At 46.8% G+C, this 21,178-nt stretch overlaps 1 protein-coding gene across 1 annotated transcript in view; it reads left to right on the top strand.

Moving 5' to 3' along the window:
- The window catches only part of camk2a (calcium/calmodulin dependent protein kinase II alpha), a 90,511-nt gene that overhangs the window by 46,709 nt on the left and 22,624 nt on the right, over positions 1-21,178 (top strand). The window contains exons 4-8 of the mRNA XM_033029735.1: positions 2,919-2,973; positions 5,384-5,449; positions 8,296-8,368; positions 15,163-15,265; positions 17,944-18,027. Coding sequence (XP_032885626.1) covers positions 2,919-2,973; positions 5,384-5,449; positions 8,296-8,368; positions 15,163-15,265; positions 17,944-18,027 — 381 coding nt within the window. The remainder of the gene's footprint in view (positions 1-2,918; positions 2,974-5,383; positions 5,450-8,295; positions 8,369-15,162; positions 15,266-17,943; positions 18,028-21,178) is intronic.

Below are 21,178 nucleotides of genomic sequence, written 5' to 3'. Positions count from 1 at the left end.
CCACTATCAGACTAAAGTTGACTATCAAAGTAATGATTCAATTCTCAGTACTTCACTGTGATCTGTGTCAGGAAAGAATATCACCATTAGCGATATAGATGGTACATTGAAATAATGAATAAAAGATATTCAAAAAGCAATAATGATCAAGAAAAGGAAGAGCCCACAATGGTCCATTGTTGGCTGTGGGGAAGGTGATTACGAGTTATACAAACCGTGGGGGAGGAATTTCTTTAATTAGAGGGTGGTGAATCTGTGGAATTCATTACCATAGATGGCGGTGGAGGCCAGGACGAGTATTTTTAAAGCAGAGATTGACAGTTACTTGATCAGTAACGATGTCAGGGGTTACGGGGGAGAAGGCAGGAAAATGGGGTTGAGAGGGACAGATAGAATGTTGGAGTATATTTGATGGGCCGAATGGCCTAATTCTGCTCCTATGACTTACGAATTTATGAACTTTTTGGGTGGGATTTTTTAAAACTAAAGTAAGTTTATTTACAAGTACAAAATGACGGTAAAACACTTCTAAGATAATGGCAATATAAAAAAAATAATTTGCATACAATGGCTCAGCAGCCTCGTGGAGCCAGAGACGCGGGTTCGATCCTGACTTCAAGCATTGTCTGTGTGGAGTTTGCACGTTCTCCCTTTGACCGAGTGGATTTCCCCCAGGTGCACCAGTTTCCTCCCACATCCCAAAGACGGGTGGATTTGTAGGTTAATTTACCCTTTTAAAATTACCCCTTGTGTGTAGGAGGTGGGTTAACATAGAACTAGTGCAAACGGACACAAGCAGCAGGAGTAACTCAACGGGTCAGGCAGCATCTCTGGAGAACATGAATAGGTGTCATTTTGGGTCATTGTATGTTAATCAGTATCTGCTTCCAAAACTCCAAAGACATACAGGTTTGTCGGTTAATTGGCTTCGGTAAAATTGTAAATTGTCCCTAGTGTGTAGGATAATGCTATTATACAGGGTGATTGCTGGTCGGTGTGGACTCAGTGGGCCAAAGGGCCTGGTTCTACGCAGTATCTCTAAAGTCTAAAAGTATGTGATTTCAAACTTTTATACCTCCTCTCCGATGAGAGAGGGCCTCATCAACACCCTGCACAACTTTAACAACACCTTTTTATAAACTTCAAACCTCTTAAAATAAAAGTCAATTTCCTGTTTGCCTTCTTAACTACTTGCAGCACCTGTCTGCTAGCTTCTTGTGATGCATGCACCAGATCCCTCTGTACTCCATTTACTTGCAATCCCTCTTCATTTAGATGATAATTTGCCTTCTGATAGCTCTTACCAAGATACACGAGCTCGCACTTCCCCACATAATCTCCATTTGCTGAGTCCTCGCCCACTCTCCCAACTGTTTCTATCCTGCAGCAGACTCTAAATGTCCTCATTACTGAGCCGTACGGCACTGCAACAGTCCCTTCGACCCAACTCCTCCATGCCGACCAGCGCACCCAATCTATGCTAGTCCCACCTGTCCATGTTTGACCCACCTTTCCTATGCATGTACCAGTCCAAATATCTATTAAATGTTGTTATAGTACTTGCCTTAACTACCTCCTCTGGCAGCTCATTCCATAAACCTACCATCCTCGTGTGAAAAGGTTGTGCCGGGTTCCTATTAAAGCTTTCCCCCATCACATTTAACCTATGCCCCTACCCTAGGTTAAAAGACTGCATCTACCCTATCTATTCTCCTCATGATTTTACACAACTCTATAAGATAACCCCTCAGCCTCCTGCGCTCCAGGGAATAGAGTCTGAGCCTGCCCTTCCTCTCCCTATAGCTCAGGGCCTCGAGTCCTTGCAACATCCTTGTAAATCTTCTCTGCACCCTTTCCAGCTTAAATAAACAATAGACAATAGGTGCAATAGGCCATTCGGCCCTTCGAGCCAGCACCGCCACTCAATGTGGTCATGGCTGATCAACCTGGTAATATCATTGTAAAATCTCTCTTCACCTGTTCCAGCTTAACATCGTTCCCAACAGGGGCACATAAAGACATCCTTCCTGTAGTAGCGTGACCAAAACACAATCCTCCAATTGCGGCCTCACCAACGTCTTGTACAACCGTAACATAACGTGCCAACTTTAATACCCTGAATGAAGAAGGTCAATGTCCCAAAAGCCTTCTTGACCACCCTATCTATATGTGATACCACTTTCCGGGAGCTATGTAGCTATGACACAAAGAACTGCAGACATTGGTTTGCAAAAAAAGACACAAAATGCTGTAAGTCAGCTGGTTAGGCAGCATTTTTGAAGAACATGGATAAGTGATGATTCAAAAAGATGGTAACAAAAGTAGCGGGTCTCTGAAGTTAGTTCAACCCCCCCCACCCCCCACCTCTCAAGGACAATTAGGGATGGTGTCTGTGGACTGGAGTTTCGAGACTGGAATATAAAAGGAGGGGTGTAATGTTGAGGCTTTATAAGTCACTGGCCAGACCACATTTGAAGTATTGTGAGCAGTTTTGGGCCTCATATCTGAGGAAGGATGTGCTGGCGTTGGAGAGGGTCCAGAGGACGGTTACGACAATGATCCTAATGAGGATTGGGTTAATGCATGACGTACCTTTAGAAATGAGATGAGGAGGAATTTCTTTATTCAGAGGATGGTGAATCTGTGGAATCCATTGCCACAGACGGATGTGGAGGCCAAGTCAATGGGTATTTTTAAGGAGATTGATCGGTTATTGATGGGTGTCAGGGAAATTTGGGGAAAAGGCAGGAGAATGGAGTTGAGAGGGAAAGATAGATCAGCCATGATTGAATGGTGAAGTAGACTTGATGGGCCTAATTCTGCTCCTATGACATAACTACTTGGAGTCTGATATCATTCCCCAACCCCTTGTGTCTTGCCTGTACTGACCAATGTTATTATGTTTCTTTCTCTTGCAGTGCGACTACATGATAGCATATCGGAGGAGGGACATCACTACCTGATCTTTGACCTGTAAGTCGTTTAGTTGAGCTTTAGTTTAGAAATACAGCATGGAAAGAGAGATAGATAAGATATAATTTAATTGCCACACAACCAAGGTCGGTGGTATTTGGGTTGCCAGCAGAGGTACAGTAATAAAGAACACAACCACAATAAAACATTTACACAAACATCCACCACAGCATTCATCACTGTGGTGGAAGGCACAGAGCTTGGCCAGTCCTCCTCCATTTTCCCCCGTGGTCGGGACCTCCACCCTCAACAGCCGTTGCTGCGGGCGTCCAGATGGTAAGGGACAAAGTCAAAGTCAAGGTGAGTCCAGGATCGGCTCTTCCCAACCAGAGACCGCGGCTTCAGGCTGGTGTAGGCCGCAGGCCGGCGATCAAAGTTTTAAAGTACCTGCCGTGCCGCAGCCGGAAGCACCGCAGTCTGCAGGGCCGGCGGTCGAAGCTCCCCTCCAGGGGTGATGTTAAGTCCATGCCGGACCCGCGGTAGAAGATGGCCGCGGGCCGGCGGTGGAAGCTTCTGCTTCCACCAGGGTCCCCAACGTGAGATCCCGGGCTGTGGACGCCGCACCAGCTGGAGTTCTGCAGACCGCGGCTTCAGGCTGCCGGCTGCCGCGGGCCAGCGTAACGGAGCGCTCCCCTCCAGCGAGGTCTCACCCGCTCCGCGCCGAGAGTCCACGCTGTGCCCGCCGCTGAAGCTCCGGGCGCGTCTCCGGGAAAGACCGCGCCGATCCTGCTGTTAGGCCACGGGGGAGGCGACCTGAAAAAGTCGCCTCTCCATGGAAGAGGCGGCCGAAACGGTTTCCCCCTTACCCCCCCACACCACCCCCCACACATAACACACAAAGAAACATTAAAAACAGACTTTTAAACATACTAAAAAAATAAAAAAAGTTGAAAAAAGACTGACACGCTGCCGACAGGCTGCTGCCAGTGCAGCGCCCCCTTCACTCCCTTCGGCCCACCGAGTCCCCGCTGACCAGCGATCACCCCATACAGTAGCACTATCCTACACACTAGGGACAATTTACAATGTTACCAAATCCAATTAACCTATAAACATGTACGTCTTTGGCGTGCCAGAGGAAACCGGAGCCGAACAGCCAAACTCCGTACAGACAGCACCCGTAGTCAGGATCGAACCTGAGTCTCTGGCGCTGTGAGGCAGCAACTCTACCGCTGCACCACCATGCCGCCCAAACGTACTTAAGTGAAGATGTTCACTTGTTAAGTATTGGAACATAGAACAATACCACGCAGGAACAGGTCCTTTGGCCTAAAATTCCCGTGCCAAACATGATGCCAGTCCAACTCTTATCCGCCTGCATATAATCTATATCCCTCCATTCCCTGCATATCCATGTACCTATCTAAAAGCCTCTTAAACACCAATATCGTATCTGCCTCCACCTCCACCCTCTGTGTAAAATACTTGCTCACACATCTTTAAACTTTGCCCCTCTCACCTCAAATTATGGACTCCGGTGTTGGACATTTCCATCCTGCTTCTGACTGTCTACCATATCTATGCCTCTCATAATTATATGTACATCTATCACACTGTGTTTTTGATTTTCTGTTTTTGGATTGAATTCTGTTTTGAATTTGTGTCTCTGTGATGTCTTTTTTACCTGTTCTATTCCGATTATATGTTTTTATTCCGATTACTATGTAAGGTGTCCTTGAGATGTCTGAAAGGCGCCCATTAAATAAAATTTATTATTATTATTATTATTATTATTATTATTATCAGGTGGTCTATTCGAGTGAAAGTTCAGTTTGGTTTAGTTTATTATTGTCACATGTATCGAGGTACAATGTAAAGATTTTTTGTTTGCTTTCCAGTCAGCGGAAAGACTATACATTGATTACAATCAAACTGTCCACAGTGGACAGATACAGGATAAAGGGAATAGGACCAGAGGGCACAGCCTCAGAATAAAATTACGTACCTTTAGAATGGAGATGAGGTGGAATTGTTTTAGTCCAAGTGTGGATTTAGTGAATGTGTGGAACTAATTGCCACAGACGGCGGTGGAATCCAAGTCATTGGTGATCGACATTCTTGATTAGCAAGGGTTTCAAAGGTTGCGGGGAGAAGGCAGGAGAATGTGGATAAGAGGGAAAAATAGATCAGCCATTAATTGAATGGCGGAGTAGACTCGATGGGCCAATTGGCCTGATTCTGCCCTTATGACTCAAGAATTTATGAACTTATCCATGTTTTCCAGGGATGCTGCCTGACCCAGCGAGTTGTTCCAGCACTTGTGTGTTCTTTGTCATTGTAACTGTACCTCACCATACTTGTGCAGATGACAATAAACTCGACTTGACAGAAACAGAGATGAGTAACTGTGCATAACTTTGTTTTGTTCTGCGTCCTCCCATTAATAAGTCCTTTCTCACTCTCCCCACAGAATAACAGGCGGGGAGCTGTTTGAAGATATCGTGGCTCGGGAATACTACAGCGAGGCTGATGCCAGGTAGGAACGTAAGGTCAAGTATCACAGTCATACAGAGTGGAAACCAGCCCTCCGGCACAGCTTGCCCATGTCAACCAACATTCCCCATCTACACTAGTCCCACCTGTCCATGCTTGGCCCTTATCCTATTAAACCTATCCGATCCATGCACCAGTCCAAAAGTTTATTAAACATTGCAATAGTACCTGCCTCATCTACCTCAGTCCCTTTAGCCCAACTCACCGATGCCACATCTAAGCCAGCCTCACTTGCCCGTGTTCAATTGGAAATTGGTGAGGTGTCCAGATTCCATGTTAGGAAATTAGTCAAATAGCATAGAAACCTGCCCTTCGGCCCAACTTGCCCATGCCGACTGAGGCGTCCCATCTTCATTAATCCCACCTACCTGGATTTGGCCCTCTATACCTTTCGCATCCATGTACCTGGCCTAATATCTATTAAATAATGTTATTGTGCCTGCCTCAACTACCTTCTCTGGCAGCTCATTCCATACACCTACGACCCTCTGTGGCTGCACAGTTGACTTGAAGAAAGTGAAAAGCCTGGATAGAGTGGACATGGAGAGGATGTTTCCACGTGGGAGATTCTAGGACCAGAGGTAGCAGCCACAGAAAAAAAGAACATACCTTTAGAAAGGAGAGGAGGATGGATTTCTTTAGCCAGAGGGTGGTGAATCTGTGTAATTCATTACCATAGACGACGGTGGATGCTATGTCATTGGGTATTTTCAAAGCGATGATTGATCGGTTCTTGATTAATAAGGGCATCAAAGGTTATGGGGAGAAGGCAGGAGAATGGGGTTGAAAGGGAAAGATAGATCACCCATGATTGAATAGTGTAGATTTGATGGGCTAAATGTCCTAATTCTGCTCCTATGACTTATGAGGGAAGTCCAAAGTTGTTGAAGGTGAGGACAAGTTCCACCAGGTGCAGGAGAGTGTTAGCTGAGGGAAATTGATTGGGTCTAAGTCCAAGGGAGAATGGAGGGCCTTGAGACCTTCTTGGTGGTGGTTGGAGCTGTACAGGGATTGGACGTACATGGAAAAGATGAGGTGATGGTGCCCTAGAAAATGAAAGCTATTGAAGTGTTGAAGAGCATGTGAGGTGTCTCAGACGTTGGTCAGAAGGGATTGGACAAGGTATTTGGAGACGAGTTCAGTGGGTTTAGGCTTGTGGTCAGAATGGCGGAGTAGACTTGATGGGCCAACTTGCCTAAATCTGCTCAGATATCATTAACTTATGAACATTAGGTTTGGGTTTATTATTGAACCGTGTACTGAGGTACAGTGAAAAGCTTTGGTTTACATGTTATCCAATGAAATCAGATGACACTATACATGAATACAATCAAGTCAAACAAAAATACAATAGGCAGAGTAAAGGAGAAGACACAGTGCAGAATATAGCTCTTAGCATTGTAGCGCACCATTTCCAATGTCCAGGGTCCGCAATGGGGTAGAGGTGAATCGGACAGTACCCCCACTTATGGAAGGACCGTTCAGAAGCTGATAACAGAGGGGAAGAAATTGTTCCTGAGGACGGAATGGTTCTACCAAGGCAGTCCTGTTTGTAGATTTTGGGAAGGAGATAGAAGCAGCCAGTGCGGGGCTGGGGAAATATAAGATTGGTGACTGTGAAGGGTAGATGGCTATAGATGATGAGATCAGTGGTGGTCTGGAAGATGGTGGCCTGATGCTCGGCTGTGGGGGTCATGGTTACAGGGTATGAGAGGGAACATTACACAGCTCCGTTTAGATCTTGTGGTAGGAAGGAACTGCAGATTCTGATTTACATCGAAGATAGACACAAAATGCTGGAGTACCTCAGCAGGTCAGGCAGTATCTCTGGAGAAAAGAAACAAGTGACGTTTCGGGTTGGGGCCTTTCTTCAGACTGTGAGTCAGGCAAGGGCGATGGGCCAAATGGCTTCCTTCCGACCCTTGCTCTCAGTCTGAAGAAAGGTCTTGACCCGAAACGTCACCTATTCCATTTCCTCCAGAGATGCTGCCTGACCTGCTGAGTTACTCCAGCATTTTGTGTCTATCTTCCTTATAGATCTCCTCATGCTGGCTTCATGGTCCTGGGTCTGTGGCACACAACAAACCTCCCAGACCAAGCGCGCCATCTGTTTCTAGCTGGCATTGATCAAGAGTTTGAAGAGGAAAATTCGATAATTAGGATTATTTTCTATCCTGGCACAGATTGTGAGAATCGACGCCAAGCCCAGCCTTTATTGTTTGTTGCTAGGCAGCCTCCTGAAGCTAGCAGTGAGATGTGTGATTACTGCTCAGAAGAAAGCCATTTGGTCCACCTGGGACAGCCATTTGAAGGAGCCCCACTTCCTTTCTTTATATGTGCAGCCATGTAATATGCCCCCCTTCCAGTTCCTCTCCGCTTCCCTTCAGAGAGTTCCTTTCAGCCTTGCCCCAGATCACATAAACTTGTTGCACAAAAACATTTTCCTCCTCCTTCATGTACCTAGGTACAATGAATTTATTTTGTTTTTGCATACAATCCAGTAAAGTCATACAACAAACCTCACCTAGGCAGTACACAAAGAGTAGCCACGTTTCTGGCACTCACAAACCCGTGACCTCTGATTCACCTGCTCTGGGCAAGAGACTCAGTGCATTCACCATATCTATTCCCCTCATGATTTTAGACATCTCTCTAAGATCACCCCTCAGCCTCCTGCGCGCCAAGGAATAAAGTCCTAGCCTTCCCAACCTCTCCCTGTAGCTCAGGCCCTCGAGTCCCAGCAACATCCTCGTAAATCTTCTCTGTGCCCTTTCCAGCTTGACAACATCACTGACTGCATTCTCCTGCCTGCAATGTTTTATTTTGTAGTCACTGCATCCAACAGATCTTGGAGGCTGTTCTGCATTGTCATCAGATGGGAATCGTACATCGAGATCTCAAGGTGAGCTTCCAACAACAAACAATTCTTTACTTCAGATGCTAGACTTTAGAGATACAGCGCGGAAACAGGTCCATCGGCCCACAGAGTCCACGCCGACCATTGATCTCCCGTTCGCACTAATTCAAAGTGATCCAACTTTCTCATCCACTCCCTGCACACTGGGGGCAATTTACAGAAGTGGATGTCTGCCTGCGTTTGGCCCATATTCCCCTGAACCAGTCCTGTCCATGTACCTGTTTAAATGTTTTGTAAATGTTGCTATAGTACCTGCCTCAACTACCTCCTCCCGCAGCTCGTTGCATCCAGCACCCTTTGTGTGAAACAGTTACCCCTCAGGTTCCTATTAAACCTTTCCCCCCTCACCTTAAACCTTGCCTTAAATCTGGGCAAGTGACTTTGTGCGTCTACCCGATCTATTCCTCTCACGATTTTGTACAGATGTGTACAACCTCTCTGAAGTGATCTTATAATTACCCCTCAGCCTCCTGTGCTCCAAGGAATAAAGTCCTAGCCTGCTCAACCTCTCCCTATAGCTCAGGCCCTCGAGTCCTGGCAATATCCTCATAAATCTTCTCTGCACCCTTTCCAGCTTGATTTAAGTTTCCTATAACATGGTGCCCAAAACTGAACACAATACTCTAAATGTGGCCTCACCGACGTCTTATACAACTGCAACGAGTTGGCCAATCTTCTATACTCAATACTCTGACTGATGAAGGCCAAAAGCCTTTTGGACCACCCCTTCTACCTGAGGTGCCACTTTCAGCAAACTGTGTACCTGGACTCCTAGATTCCTCTGCTCCACAATACCTGTGACACCACTTTCAGGGAATTATGTACATGGACTCCTATATCCCCCTGCACTACAACACTCTATATTTACTGTGATGCACTTTCAGGGAACTGTGTACCTGCACTCCTAGATCGCTCTGCTCCACAACACTTCCCAGAGCCCAGCCATTCGATGTGCAGGTCATGCTCATGTTAGTGCTCCCAAATTGCAGCACCTCACATTTCTTAATACTAAATTCCACTTAGTATTAAATGGCAGTCAGCCAGCATCCTTTGTACCCCTTGACTCTGGGTAACTGATGCTGTGACTTGGCACACTGCCTCGGTGGCTGCGTGGGAGAGGTTGGCAGCAGCAGTGTGTTTGCATCCGCCCACTCCCTGTCGAAGCCAGCAGCGCCACACTCTACATTTAAAGCACCAGCCCCTGACAGCTTTCAGTCTCTGATCTGTCTAATTGCTCGCGTTGACGGCAACATGCATTTGTATAGCGCCCATTAGTGTGCGGTAGGGAAGAGGCAGGAAAAGACAGGGGAAGGGCAACACAAGATAGACACAAAGCCCCGGAGTAACTCAGCGGGTCAAGCAGCATCCCTTGAGAAAAACAATGGGTGATGATTCGGGGTGGGACCCGTCTTCAGAATTAAAGTAGAGGGGAGGGAACTAGAGGTAAGAAAAGGCCAGAACAAATCAGGGCCAGCTACAGATGACCAAGGAAGGGTGGAGTCCATAATGACCCAGCAGGGAACACAGTCACGTTTCCTACCAAGAACCCCTTCCTGGGCCATAGGTACAATGAAAACAGACACAAAGTGCTGGCGTAACTCAGTGGGACAAGCAACATCCCTGGAGAACATGGATGTTCATACGTTATAGGAGCAGAAATAGGCCACTCAGCCCATTGAGTCTACTCTGCCATTCATTCATGGCTGATATATCTTTCCCTCTCAACCCATTTCTTCTGCCTTCTCCCTATTATCCCTAACACCCATACTAATCAAGTATCATAGAAACATAGAAACATAGAATATAGGTGCAATAGTAGGACATTCGGCCTTTCGAGCCTGCACCACCAATTGCACCATCATTATTCTCTACCTTAAAAATACCCAATGACTTGACCTCCACCAGAGATGAATCCCACCCTCTGACTAAAGAAATTCCTCTTCATCTCCTTCCTAATGGTATGTCCCTTTATTCTGAGGCTGTGCCCTCTGGTCCTAGACTCTCCCACTAGTGAAAACATCCTCTCCACATCCACGCTATCCAGGCCTTTCACTATTCGATAAGTATCAATGAGGCTCTCCCTCAACCTTCTCAATTCCAGTCTTGGAGCACAGTGAGATGGGAGGTGATCTAAAATCAATATATAAAATCATGAGGGGAATAGATAGGGTGAATGCACAGAGTCTTTTACCCAGAGTAGGGGAATCAAGAGCCAGAGGACATAGGTTAAGGTGAGAAATGATTAAGGTGGAAATGATTTACTAGGAACATGAGGGGCAATTTTTCATACAGAGGGTGGTAGTTGTATGGAAGTTGTCTTTTCAGAATGGCAGGCAGTGACTACTGGGGTACCGCAAGGCTCAGTGCTGGGACCCCAGCTATTTACAATATATATTAATGATCTGGATGAGGGAATTGAATGCAACATCTCCAAGTTTGCGGATGACACGAAGCTGGGGGGCAGTGTTAGCTGTGAGGAGGATGCTAGGAGGCTGCAAGGTGACTTGGATAGGCTGGGTGAGTGGGCAAATGCATGGCAGATGCAGTATAATGTGGATAAATGTGAGGTTATCCACTTTGGTGGCAAAAACAGGAAAGTAGACTATCTGAATGGTGGCCGATTTAGGAAAAGGGGAGATGCAACGAGATCTGGGTGTCATGGTACACCAGTCATTGAAAGTAGGCAGGTACACAAAAATGCTGGAGAAACTCAGCGGGTGCAGCAGCATCTATGGAGCGAAGGAAATAGGCAACGTTTCGGGCCGAAACCCTTCTTCAGACTGATGGGGGGTGGCATAAAGAAGAAAGGAAAAAGGAGGAGGAGGAGCCCGAGGGCTGAGGAAGGGGAGGAGACAGCAAGGGCTAACAAAATTGGGAGAATTCAATGTTCATGCCCGCAGGATACAGACTCCCCAAGCGGAATATGAGGTGCTGTTCCTCCAATTTCTGGTGTTGCTCACTCTGGCCATGGAGGAGACCCAGGACAGAGAGGTTGGACGGGGAATGGGAGGGGGAGTTGAAGTGCTGAGCCACCGGGAGGTCAGGTAGGTTCTTGCGGACCGAGCGGAGGTGTTCGGCGAAACGATCGCCCAGCCTCCGCTTAGTCTCACCAAAAGTAGGCATGCAGGTACAGCAGGCAGTGAAGAAAGCAAATGGTATGTTAGCTTCATAGCAAAAGGATTTGAGTATAAGAGCAGGGAGGTTCTACTGCAGTTGTACAGGGTCTTGGTGAGACCACACCTGGAGTATTACGTACAGTTTTGGTCTCCTATTCTGAGGAAAGACATTCTTGCCATAGAGGGAGTACAGAGAAGGTTCACCAGACTGATTCCTGGGATGGCAGGACTTTCATATGAAGAAAGACTGGATAGACTCGGCTTGTACATGCTAGAATTTAGAAGATTGAGGGGAGATCTTATAGAAACTTACAAAATTCTTAAGCGGTTGGACAGGCTAGATGCAGGAAGATTATTCCCGATGTTGGGGAAGTCCAGAACTAAGGGTCACAGTTTAAGGATAAGAGGGAAGTCTTTTAGGACCGAGATGAGAAAATCATTTTTTACACAGAGAGTGGTGAATCTGTGGAATTCTCTGCCACAGAAGGTAGTTGAGGCCAGTTCATTGGCTATATTTAAGAGGGAGTTAGATGTGGCCCTTGTGGCTAAAGGGATCAGGGGGTATGGAGAGAAGGTAGGGATGGGATACTGAGTTGGATGATCAGCCATGATCATATTGAATGGCGGTGCAGGCTCGAAGGGCCGAATGGCCTACTCCTGCACCTATTTTCTATGTTTCTATGTTTCTATGGAACTGCCAATGGAAATAGCGTACTATAACAACATTTAAAAGAGACGTGGACAGGTACATGGATAGAGGGATATGGGCCCAAATGTCCATAATTGGAACTATTCCAGATGGGGCATCGTGGTCGATGTGGACAAGTTGGGCCGAAGGGCCTATTTCCAAGACTCTGTAACTTCTTAATTAGATTCTGGGCACCATCTCGACAATTCCTTTTTGACCATCCCCATTGAATCCGCTTCCATTGGCCTTTTAGGCAGTTTGTCCCAGAACCTGAGACATAGACTGTAGATCAGTACAGCACAGGCAGGAACAGGTCCTTCAGCCCATAATGTCCGTGCCAAACATGATGCCAGGTTAAACTGATCTCTCCTGCCTGCACAAGATCCACATCCCTCTATTCCCTCCATATCCAGGTGTCTTTCTAAAAGTCTTTCAAACATCACTATCTGCCTCCACAACCACCCCTGGCAGTGTGTTACAGGCACCCACACGTCTCCTTTCCTCTTTGCCCCTCTCTCCTTAAAGATGTGACCTTTGACATTTGTATTTGACATTTCCACCCTGGGGAAAAGGCTCTGACTGTCTACCCTATCTGCGCCTCTCATAATTGTACATACTTCTATCAGGTCCCCTCTCAATCACTGATGCTCCAGGGAAAACAATCCATGTTTGGCCAACCTCTCCTTATAGGTAAAATAGACACAAAATGCTGCCGTACTTAGCGGGTCAGGCAGCATCTCTGGAGGACATCAACAGGTGACGTTATCAGACAACTCCTCAAACCTACCCCTTTTTTGTTGTTTATTATATTATCTTTAGCATAATGTGTCTACAAACTTGCAAATAAGCATTGTCATGTATACCTCAGTACACGTGACAGTGAAACAAAACTAAACTAAACTAGGTGTCTAAGAAGGAACTGCAGATGCTGGAAAATCGAAGGTGGACAAAAATGCTGGAGAAACTCAGCAGGTGCAGCAGCATCTATGGAGAGAAGGAAATAGGCAAAGTTTCGGGCCGAAACCCTTCTTCAGACTGATGGGGGGTGGGGTGGGAGGGGGGGGAGAAGAAAGGAAAAGGGAAGAGGAGCCAGAGGGCTGAGGGATGGGAGGAGACGGACCGAGGGCTGAGGAAAGGGAGGAGACAGCAAGGGCTAACAAAATTGGGAGAATTCAAGGTTCATGCCCCCAGGATGCAGACTCCCCAAGCGGAATATGAGGTGCTGTTCCTCCAATTTCCGGTGTTGCTCGCTCTGACCATGGAGGAGACCCAGGACAGAGAGGTCGGATACGGAATGGGAGGGGGAGTTGAAGTGCTGAGCCACTGGGAGGTCAGATTGGGTATTGCGGACCGAGCGGAGGTGTTCGGCAAAACGATCGCCAAGCCTTTCGCTTGGTCTCACCGATGTAGATCAGCTGAAATCTAGAGCAGGAGATGCAATAGATGAGGTTGGAGGAGATGCGGTTGATTTACTAGGTTCTGGCGTAACTCAGCAGGTCAGGTAGCATCATGTTGGGCATGGACATTGTGGAGTTCCTGTGCTGTATTGCTCTATGTTAATGTACCTTGCAGCAGTCTAGTATTTGCAATTCAATTAACATCCCTGATGCTCACTGCCTGCCCTGTGTCTTTGCTGTCAGCAGCTGTCCATACTGCTTTGCATCTATTTGCATATCTGCCCTGTTCATTGTAAGGTGGCAAGGCAGAACTTTACTGACAACATTCAACCTCGCAGCGAGCAGTTACAGTCATGGAGTATTCAATAGAATTAGATATAGCTCTTAGTGCTAACGGAATCAAGGGATATGGGGAGGAAGCAGGAATGGGATACTGATTTTGAATGATCAGCCATGATCATATTGAATGGCGGTTCTTGCTCGAAGGACCGAATGGCCTCCTCCTGCACCTATTGTCTATGTTTCTATGTACCACACTGCTGGGTGTAGTGGTGGAGACTTTTAGATAGACACATGGATCTGTATGGAACGGAGGGATATGGATTATGTGCATGGAGACAAAGAGAGTCAAAGAGTGATACAGCATGGAAACAAGCCCTTCGGCCCAACTTGCACATGCTATCCAACAGGCCCCATCTACACTAGTCCCACATGCACACGTTTGGTCACTATCCCTCTAAACCTATCCTGTACAAATGTTTTTTAGACATTGTGATAGTACCTGCCTCATCTATCCCCTTTTAAAGCTGATTCCATATGCCTCCCACCCTTTGTGTAAAATGGTTGTCCCTCAGGTTCCTATTGAATCTTCCCCCCCCCCCCCTCACCTTCAACCTACGTCATCTGACTCTTGATTCCCCTTCTCTGGGTAAAAGACTGTGTATTCACCCCATCTATTTCTCTCATGATCTTTCACACCTCTATAAGATCACCCCTCAGTCTCATGCACTCCCAGGAATGAAGCCTTTCGACTTTACTTTAGAGATACAACTGGGAAACAGGCCCTTCAGCCCACCTTGCCCGCGCCAACCAGCCAACACTCTGTACACTAACCTACACACACGAGGGACAATTATACAACTTACCGATAACCAAATTAACCTACAAACCTGTACGTCTTTGGAGTGTGGGAGTGTGGGAGAAAACCAGAGCACCCGGAAAAAACCTGCTCGGTCACAGGGAGAACGTACAAACTCCACACGACTGCACACTTAGTCAGAATCGAGCCCGGTCTCAGGGGCCACTGTGCCAACTCTACAGCTGCACCACTGTGCCATCCAATCCCTAGCCAGCCTAACAACTCTCTGGAGATCAGGCCCTCCTGACAACATCCTCATATGTCTTCTCTGCAGCTTAGTTTTCTCTGCACCCTTTCCAATGCAGGCAGGGGAGATTAGTTTAGCATGGTATCATGTCCGGCACAGACATTGTGAGCCGAAGGGCCTGTTCCTGTGCTGTACGGATTGTATAGATTATTTCCACGTTCAATCTGACCTCTTCCTCTCCATTTCTTTCTAGCCGGAGAACCTGCTTCTCGCCTCCAAGAACAAAGGAGCGGCGGTGAAATTGGCCGACTTTGGCCTGGCCATTGAAGTTGAAGGGGACCAACAGGCCTGGTTTGGTGAGATTGTTGTGTGCAGGGTCTCATTCTGGTGGAAGTAAGATAACGGATGATCTGATCTTGACCGCGACCCAAAAGACCCAGGGTGCTGGAGTAACTCAACAGGTCAGGCAGCATCCCTGGAGAAGATCCCAAACCAAGATGGCATCATGTTGATGCACTGGTACAGTTGCTGCCTCACAGAGCCGGGTTCGATCCTGACCACAGGTGCTGTCTGTACAGAGGTTGTACATTCCCGCTGTGAACACGTGGGTTTTTTCCCGGGTGCTCCGGGTTCCTCCCACATCCCAATGGCATGCAGATTTGTAGGTTCATTGGCCTCTGCCCCCCCCCCCCACTCCCCCTGGTCATTCCTTCTACTTCCCGTTCCCGTCCGGCAGAAGGTACAGAATCTTGAAAGCGCACACCACCAGACACAGGAACAGCTTCTTCCCCTCTGGTTTCAGGCTTCTGAACGGCCCATAAGCCGGGGTATTGTCCCATTCACCTCTACTCCACTGCGGACTTTGGGTCCTGATTATGGTGGGATAAACAAAGCCTGGCAAGTGATAGGTGGATACAAGTGAGGGGTGGCTGATAGGCAGATGGTGCAACTTTGTAGGTTAATTGGCTTCTGTAAATTGTAAATTGTCCCTAGTGTGTAGAATCATGCTAGTGTGCGAGGTGATCGCTGGTCGCCGCAGACACGATCGGCCGATGGGCCTGTTTCCAAACTGTATCTCTAAAATGTAAAGGTGAGAAGTGTGAAGCTAGATTAAGGAATGAAGGTGGATGGGGAAGGGAAGAAACGGGTGCCAGTCCAGGCTGGGACACAGGGAAGTGTCACAGGGGGGGTGTTGTTATTTGAACAGTCGAATCAAGGAACTGCAGAAGCTGGTTTACAAAAAAAAATAGACAGGGTGCTGGAGTAACTCAGCAGGTCAGGCAGCATCCGTGGAGAATATGGATAGTTTAGTTTAGTATTGAGATACAGCATGGAAATGGCCCCTTCGGACCACCGAGTCCATGCTGACCCGTGATCACCCCATACACTAGTTCCATCCTACACACTCGGGACAATTTACACAAGTCAATTCACCGACAAACCCACACGTTTTTGGAGTGTGGGAGGAAACCAGAGCACTCGATAAAAACCCACGCAGTCACATACATACTCCATACCGGCAGCTCCCAAGGTCATGATCGAGCCCAAGTATCCAGCGCTGTGAGGCAACAGCTCTACCGCTGAGCCACCGTACCACCCCAGGTGATGTTTCGGGCGGGGACTCTTCTTCAGCCATGTTGGACAGTACCCTAGCGTACGGAAGGAGGTTCAGATGCCTGAATATAGAGGGGAAGAAACTGTAACTGTAATATTTGTGTTTGGGTCAAACAGAAGGAGGCAGATGGATTACACGTGAGTTGTAAATGTAATCAGTAGACGTTCACAAATAGAGTTAGCACTGCATTGTGAAAATATTCACAGCACTGCATTCAAAAGCCACGCACAGGAAACATTCAAGGTCTGTAATGTGGTGCGTGTTTGTCAGAAAAGGCACCATCTCTCTCTTTAAGAAACTATTATCATGCTGACTCACACAACAACTTTCATTTATATAGCACCTTTAATGTAGCAAAAATGTTCCATGGCACTTCATCCAAGAGACCAGGGAGTGGAATTTCAAATTGGATTCGGAAAGGGTGATTAAGCACACGCAATTTACCAGAGGCTGTGTTCAAAATCTGATTCATTTATAGGTTTGGACATTGCTGACAATGTCAGCATTCATAAGTTCATAAGTCATAGGAGCAGAATTAGGCCATTCCGCCCATCAAGTCTGCTCCACCATTCAATCACGGCTGATCTATCTGAGTTACTCCAGCATGTTGTGTCTTTGTCTGTGATGAGACCATTTTTTTTTTTTAGCAATGTAGAACTCAAACTGTTGGAATAACCAGGCCGGTCAGGCAGCATCTCTGGAGAACATGGATAGACGACATTTCGGGTCAGGACCCTTCTTCAGGCTTCTTGAGTCTGATGGAGGGTCCCAACCTGAAACGTTACTCAGTCCGAAGAAGGGTCCCGACCCAAAATGTTGCCTACCCATATCTTCCAGAGTTGCTGCCTGACCCGCTGAATTACTCCAACACTTTATGTCATTTTTTAATGTTAAAACTAAAGGAACTCGGGGCACAAAATTGGCTGCAGAACTCCACACACCAGAGAGAGGAGCAGTGTTATTGCCAGCCCTCACTGGGAAGTGAAAGGAAGATTGAAGAATCACTTGATTCAAACAGTTGGACAAATTCCAATATCTGTGCACAAATGTGGAACAGATCGGGTGTAAGAACTCATGAGAGGAACAGATCAGGTGTACAAAATCATGAGAGGAATAGATCGGGTAAGTGCACAGAGTAGGGAAATCGAGACCCAGAGGACATAGGTTTAAGGTGAGGGAGGAAAATGGGTGGTGGGTGTATGAAACAAGCTGCCAGAGGAGGTAGTTGCGGCAGTGACTATTGCAAAGTTTAAGAAACATTTAGAAAGATACATGGATAGGATAGGTTTAGAAGGATACGGGCCAAACACAGGCAGGTGGGACTAGAGTAGATAGGGCATGTTGGTCAGTGTGGGCAAGTTGGGCTGAAGGGCCTGTTTCCATGCTGCATGACTCTATCTGTTGCTTTTGTCTCTCTAGGCTTTGCCGGCACCCCTGGGTATCTCTCCCCTGAGGTCTTGAGGAAGGATCCCTATGCTAAACCTGTGGACCTGTGGGCTTGCGGTGAGTACAATAACAACATGTAAAGAGTTTTGAACAGGAACATGAAAGGAACGGTTTAGAGGAATGTGGGCCAACCACGGGCACATGGGATAATGTAGACTGGGGCATCCAGGTCAGCATGGATGAGTTGGGCTGAAGGGCCTGTTTCCGTGCTGTATGACTCCATGACAATGACTGTGGAGGGAATGGACAGAAAACGTTTTGGGTCGCGACCGTTCATCAGACTGATTCGTCCGAATCTTGATTTGGTCCTGATCTGAAACATCGTTTGTTCATTTCCCTCCGCAAATGCTGCCTGACCTGCTGAGCTCCTCCAGCATTTTGTGTTTATCCTCCAGGGATTGGCATTTTGTCTGATGTTCTTACATCCACAGAATGAAATTGAGCACATATCCTTGAAACCCTTTCTTATCCGTGTACCTGTCCAAATGTCTTTTAAATGTTGATATAGTCCCTGCAATCCACGACCTCCTCTGGCAGCTCATTCCATATACCCACCACCATCTGTGTCACAAAGATGCCTCTCAGGTTCCTATTAAATCTTTTCTCTCTCACTTTAAACCCATCCCCTCTGGTTCTTGACTCCCCTACGAGTAAAAGACTGCAAAAGCAGATCTCCAGATTATCAGACAACTAAACCTACTACCCACTAGAGAGCAGTCCTGACCTCCCATCTACCTCATTGAAGACCCTCAGACTATCTTTAATCGGACTTTACTGGGCTTTAACTTGCGCTATATGTTACTCTCTTTACCCTGTATCTGTACACTGTGGTCGACTCGATTGTAATCATGTGTAGTTTGTCTGTTGACTGCGTAGGGTGCAACAAAGCTTTTCACTGTACCTCGGTACACATGACAATGAACTAAACTAAGCTAAATAATCAAGCCATCCCCAGTCCTGACTGGATAGTATGCAACAAAAACATATTTTCAATTGGTATACGTGACAATAATTATAAACTAAACCAAAATAGTAAAAGATTCTGTGTATTCACCCTATCTGTTCCCCTCATGATTTTATACAAATATTATTCCAGCAAGACATCATACAAAAGCAGAACAATATTTGTGAGTTTTTAGTCGGGGTAAGTTGTTGTTGTGGAACAGATATCTCTAGGGTGACAGGGTTAGGACCCAAGGGAAACCAAGTGGTTAGGGATAGGGTGTTCCTTGCAAAGTCAGTCACAGCCAGCCATCTCACCCCGGTGGGACTGTTGCCTCCCAGCCAGAGATTCATGAGTTCAAATCCCACTACAAACAAACCATATTTGGTTATTTGTGTTGCGCTTCACACAGAGTGCTGGAGTTGCTCAGCAGTTCAGGCAGCATCTCTGGAGAACATGGACAGTGGCCGTTTCGGGTCGAGACCCTTCTTCAGACCTGAAGAAGGAGGTTTATCTCCAGAGGAGGTAAACCAGCATCTGCAGATCCTTCTTACACACGAGGTTGGTTAGTTAGTTTAGTTTATTGTCATGTTTAGCTTAGTTTAGTTTATTTTTGAAATACAGAGCGGAAACAGGCCCTTCGGCCCACCGAGTCATTGTCGACTAGTGATCACCACGTGCACTAGCACGATCCTACACACTACGGACAATATTTACAATATTTACCCAATCTAATTAACCTACAAACCCGCACGCCTTTGGAGTGTGGGAGGAAACCGGAGCAGCTGGAGAAAACCCACACTGTCACGGGGAGACTACACAAACACCGTACAGACAGCACAAGTAGTCAGGATCGAACCTGGGTCTCTGGTATTGTGAGGCAACAACTCTGCGGCTGTACTACTGTGCCACCGAGATACAGTGAAAACCTTTTTTGTTGCTTGCTATCCAGTCAGCAGAAAGGTGAAACGTGATTACAGTCAAGCTATCCACAGTGTACAGGTACAGGATAAAGTGCAAGATACAGTCCAATAAAGTCCGATTTAATATAATCCAATGGTCTCCAATGAGGTAGATGGTCCAACAACAAAGATTAGTGTGCACAATTAGAGCACATGGTATTGGGGGGTAGGGTGTTAGAGTCATAGAGTGAAACAGTGTGGAAACAGGCCCTTCAGCCCAACTCGCCCACAAAGGCCAACAATGTCCCAGCTACACTAGTCCCACTTGCCTGCACTTGGTCCTATCCATGGTAGACAATATCCCTCCAAACCTGATCCTATCCATGTACTTCTTAAACGATGGGATAGTCCCAGCCTCAACTACCACTTCTGGAAGCTTGTTCCATACACCTACCACCCTTTGTGTGAAAAGGTTACCCCTTGGATTCCTATTAAATCTTTTCCCCTTCACCGTGAACCTATGTCCTTTGGTCCTCGATTCCCCTAGTCTGGGCAAGAGACTGTGCATCTGCCCGATCTATTCCTCTCATGATTATGTATACCTCTATAAAATCTCTCCTCATCCTCCTGCGCTCCATGGAGTAGAGACACAGCCTACTCAACCTCTTGTGTTGGAAAGAACTGCAATGCTGGTTTAAATCAAAGGTAGACACAAAATGCTGGTCAGGCATCATATCTGGATGGAAGGAATGGGCGACGTTTCGGGTCGGGTCTGAAGAAGGGTCTTGACCCGAAACGTCACCCATTCCTTCTCTCCAAAGATGCTGCCTGACCCGCTGAGTTACTCCAGCATTTTGTGTCTAACTACTCAACCTCTCCCTATAGCTCACAACCTCTAGTCCTGGCAACATCCTCGTAACTCTTTTCTGAACTCTTTCAAGCTTGACAATATCTTTCCTATAACATGGTGCCCAGAACTGAACACAATATTCTAAATGCGATCTCAATAACGTCTTATACAACTGCAACATGACCTCTCAACTTCTATACACTATACTCTGACTGATGAAGGCCAAAATGCCAAAAGCCTTTTTGACCACCTTATCTACCTGCGACTCGACCTTCAAGGAACCATGCACCTGTACTCCTAGATCCCTCTGCTCTACAACACTCCCCAGAGGCCTACCATTTACTGTGTGGGTCTTGCCCTTGTTTGACATCCCAAAATGCAACACCTCACACTTTTCTGTATTAAATTCCATCAACCATTCCTCCGCCCACCTTGCCAATCGATCCAGATCCTGCTGCAATCGTTCACAACCATCTTCACTATCTGCAAAACCACTAACTTTTGTATCAGCAG

This window comes from Amblyraja radiata, chromosome 11 (assembly GCF_010909765.2).
Source record: "Amblyraja radiata isolate CabotCenter1 chromosome 11, sAmbRad1.1.pri, whole genome shotgun sequence".
NCBI classification, from domain to species: Eukaryota; Metazoa; Chordata; class Chondrichthyes; order Rajiformes; family Rajidae; genus Amblyraja; species Amblyraja radiata.
Note: the sequence above shows the minus strand (reverse complement) of the source record. Positions and strands in the feature narration are given on the sequence as shown.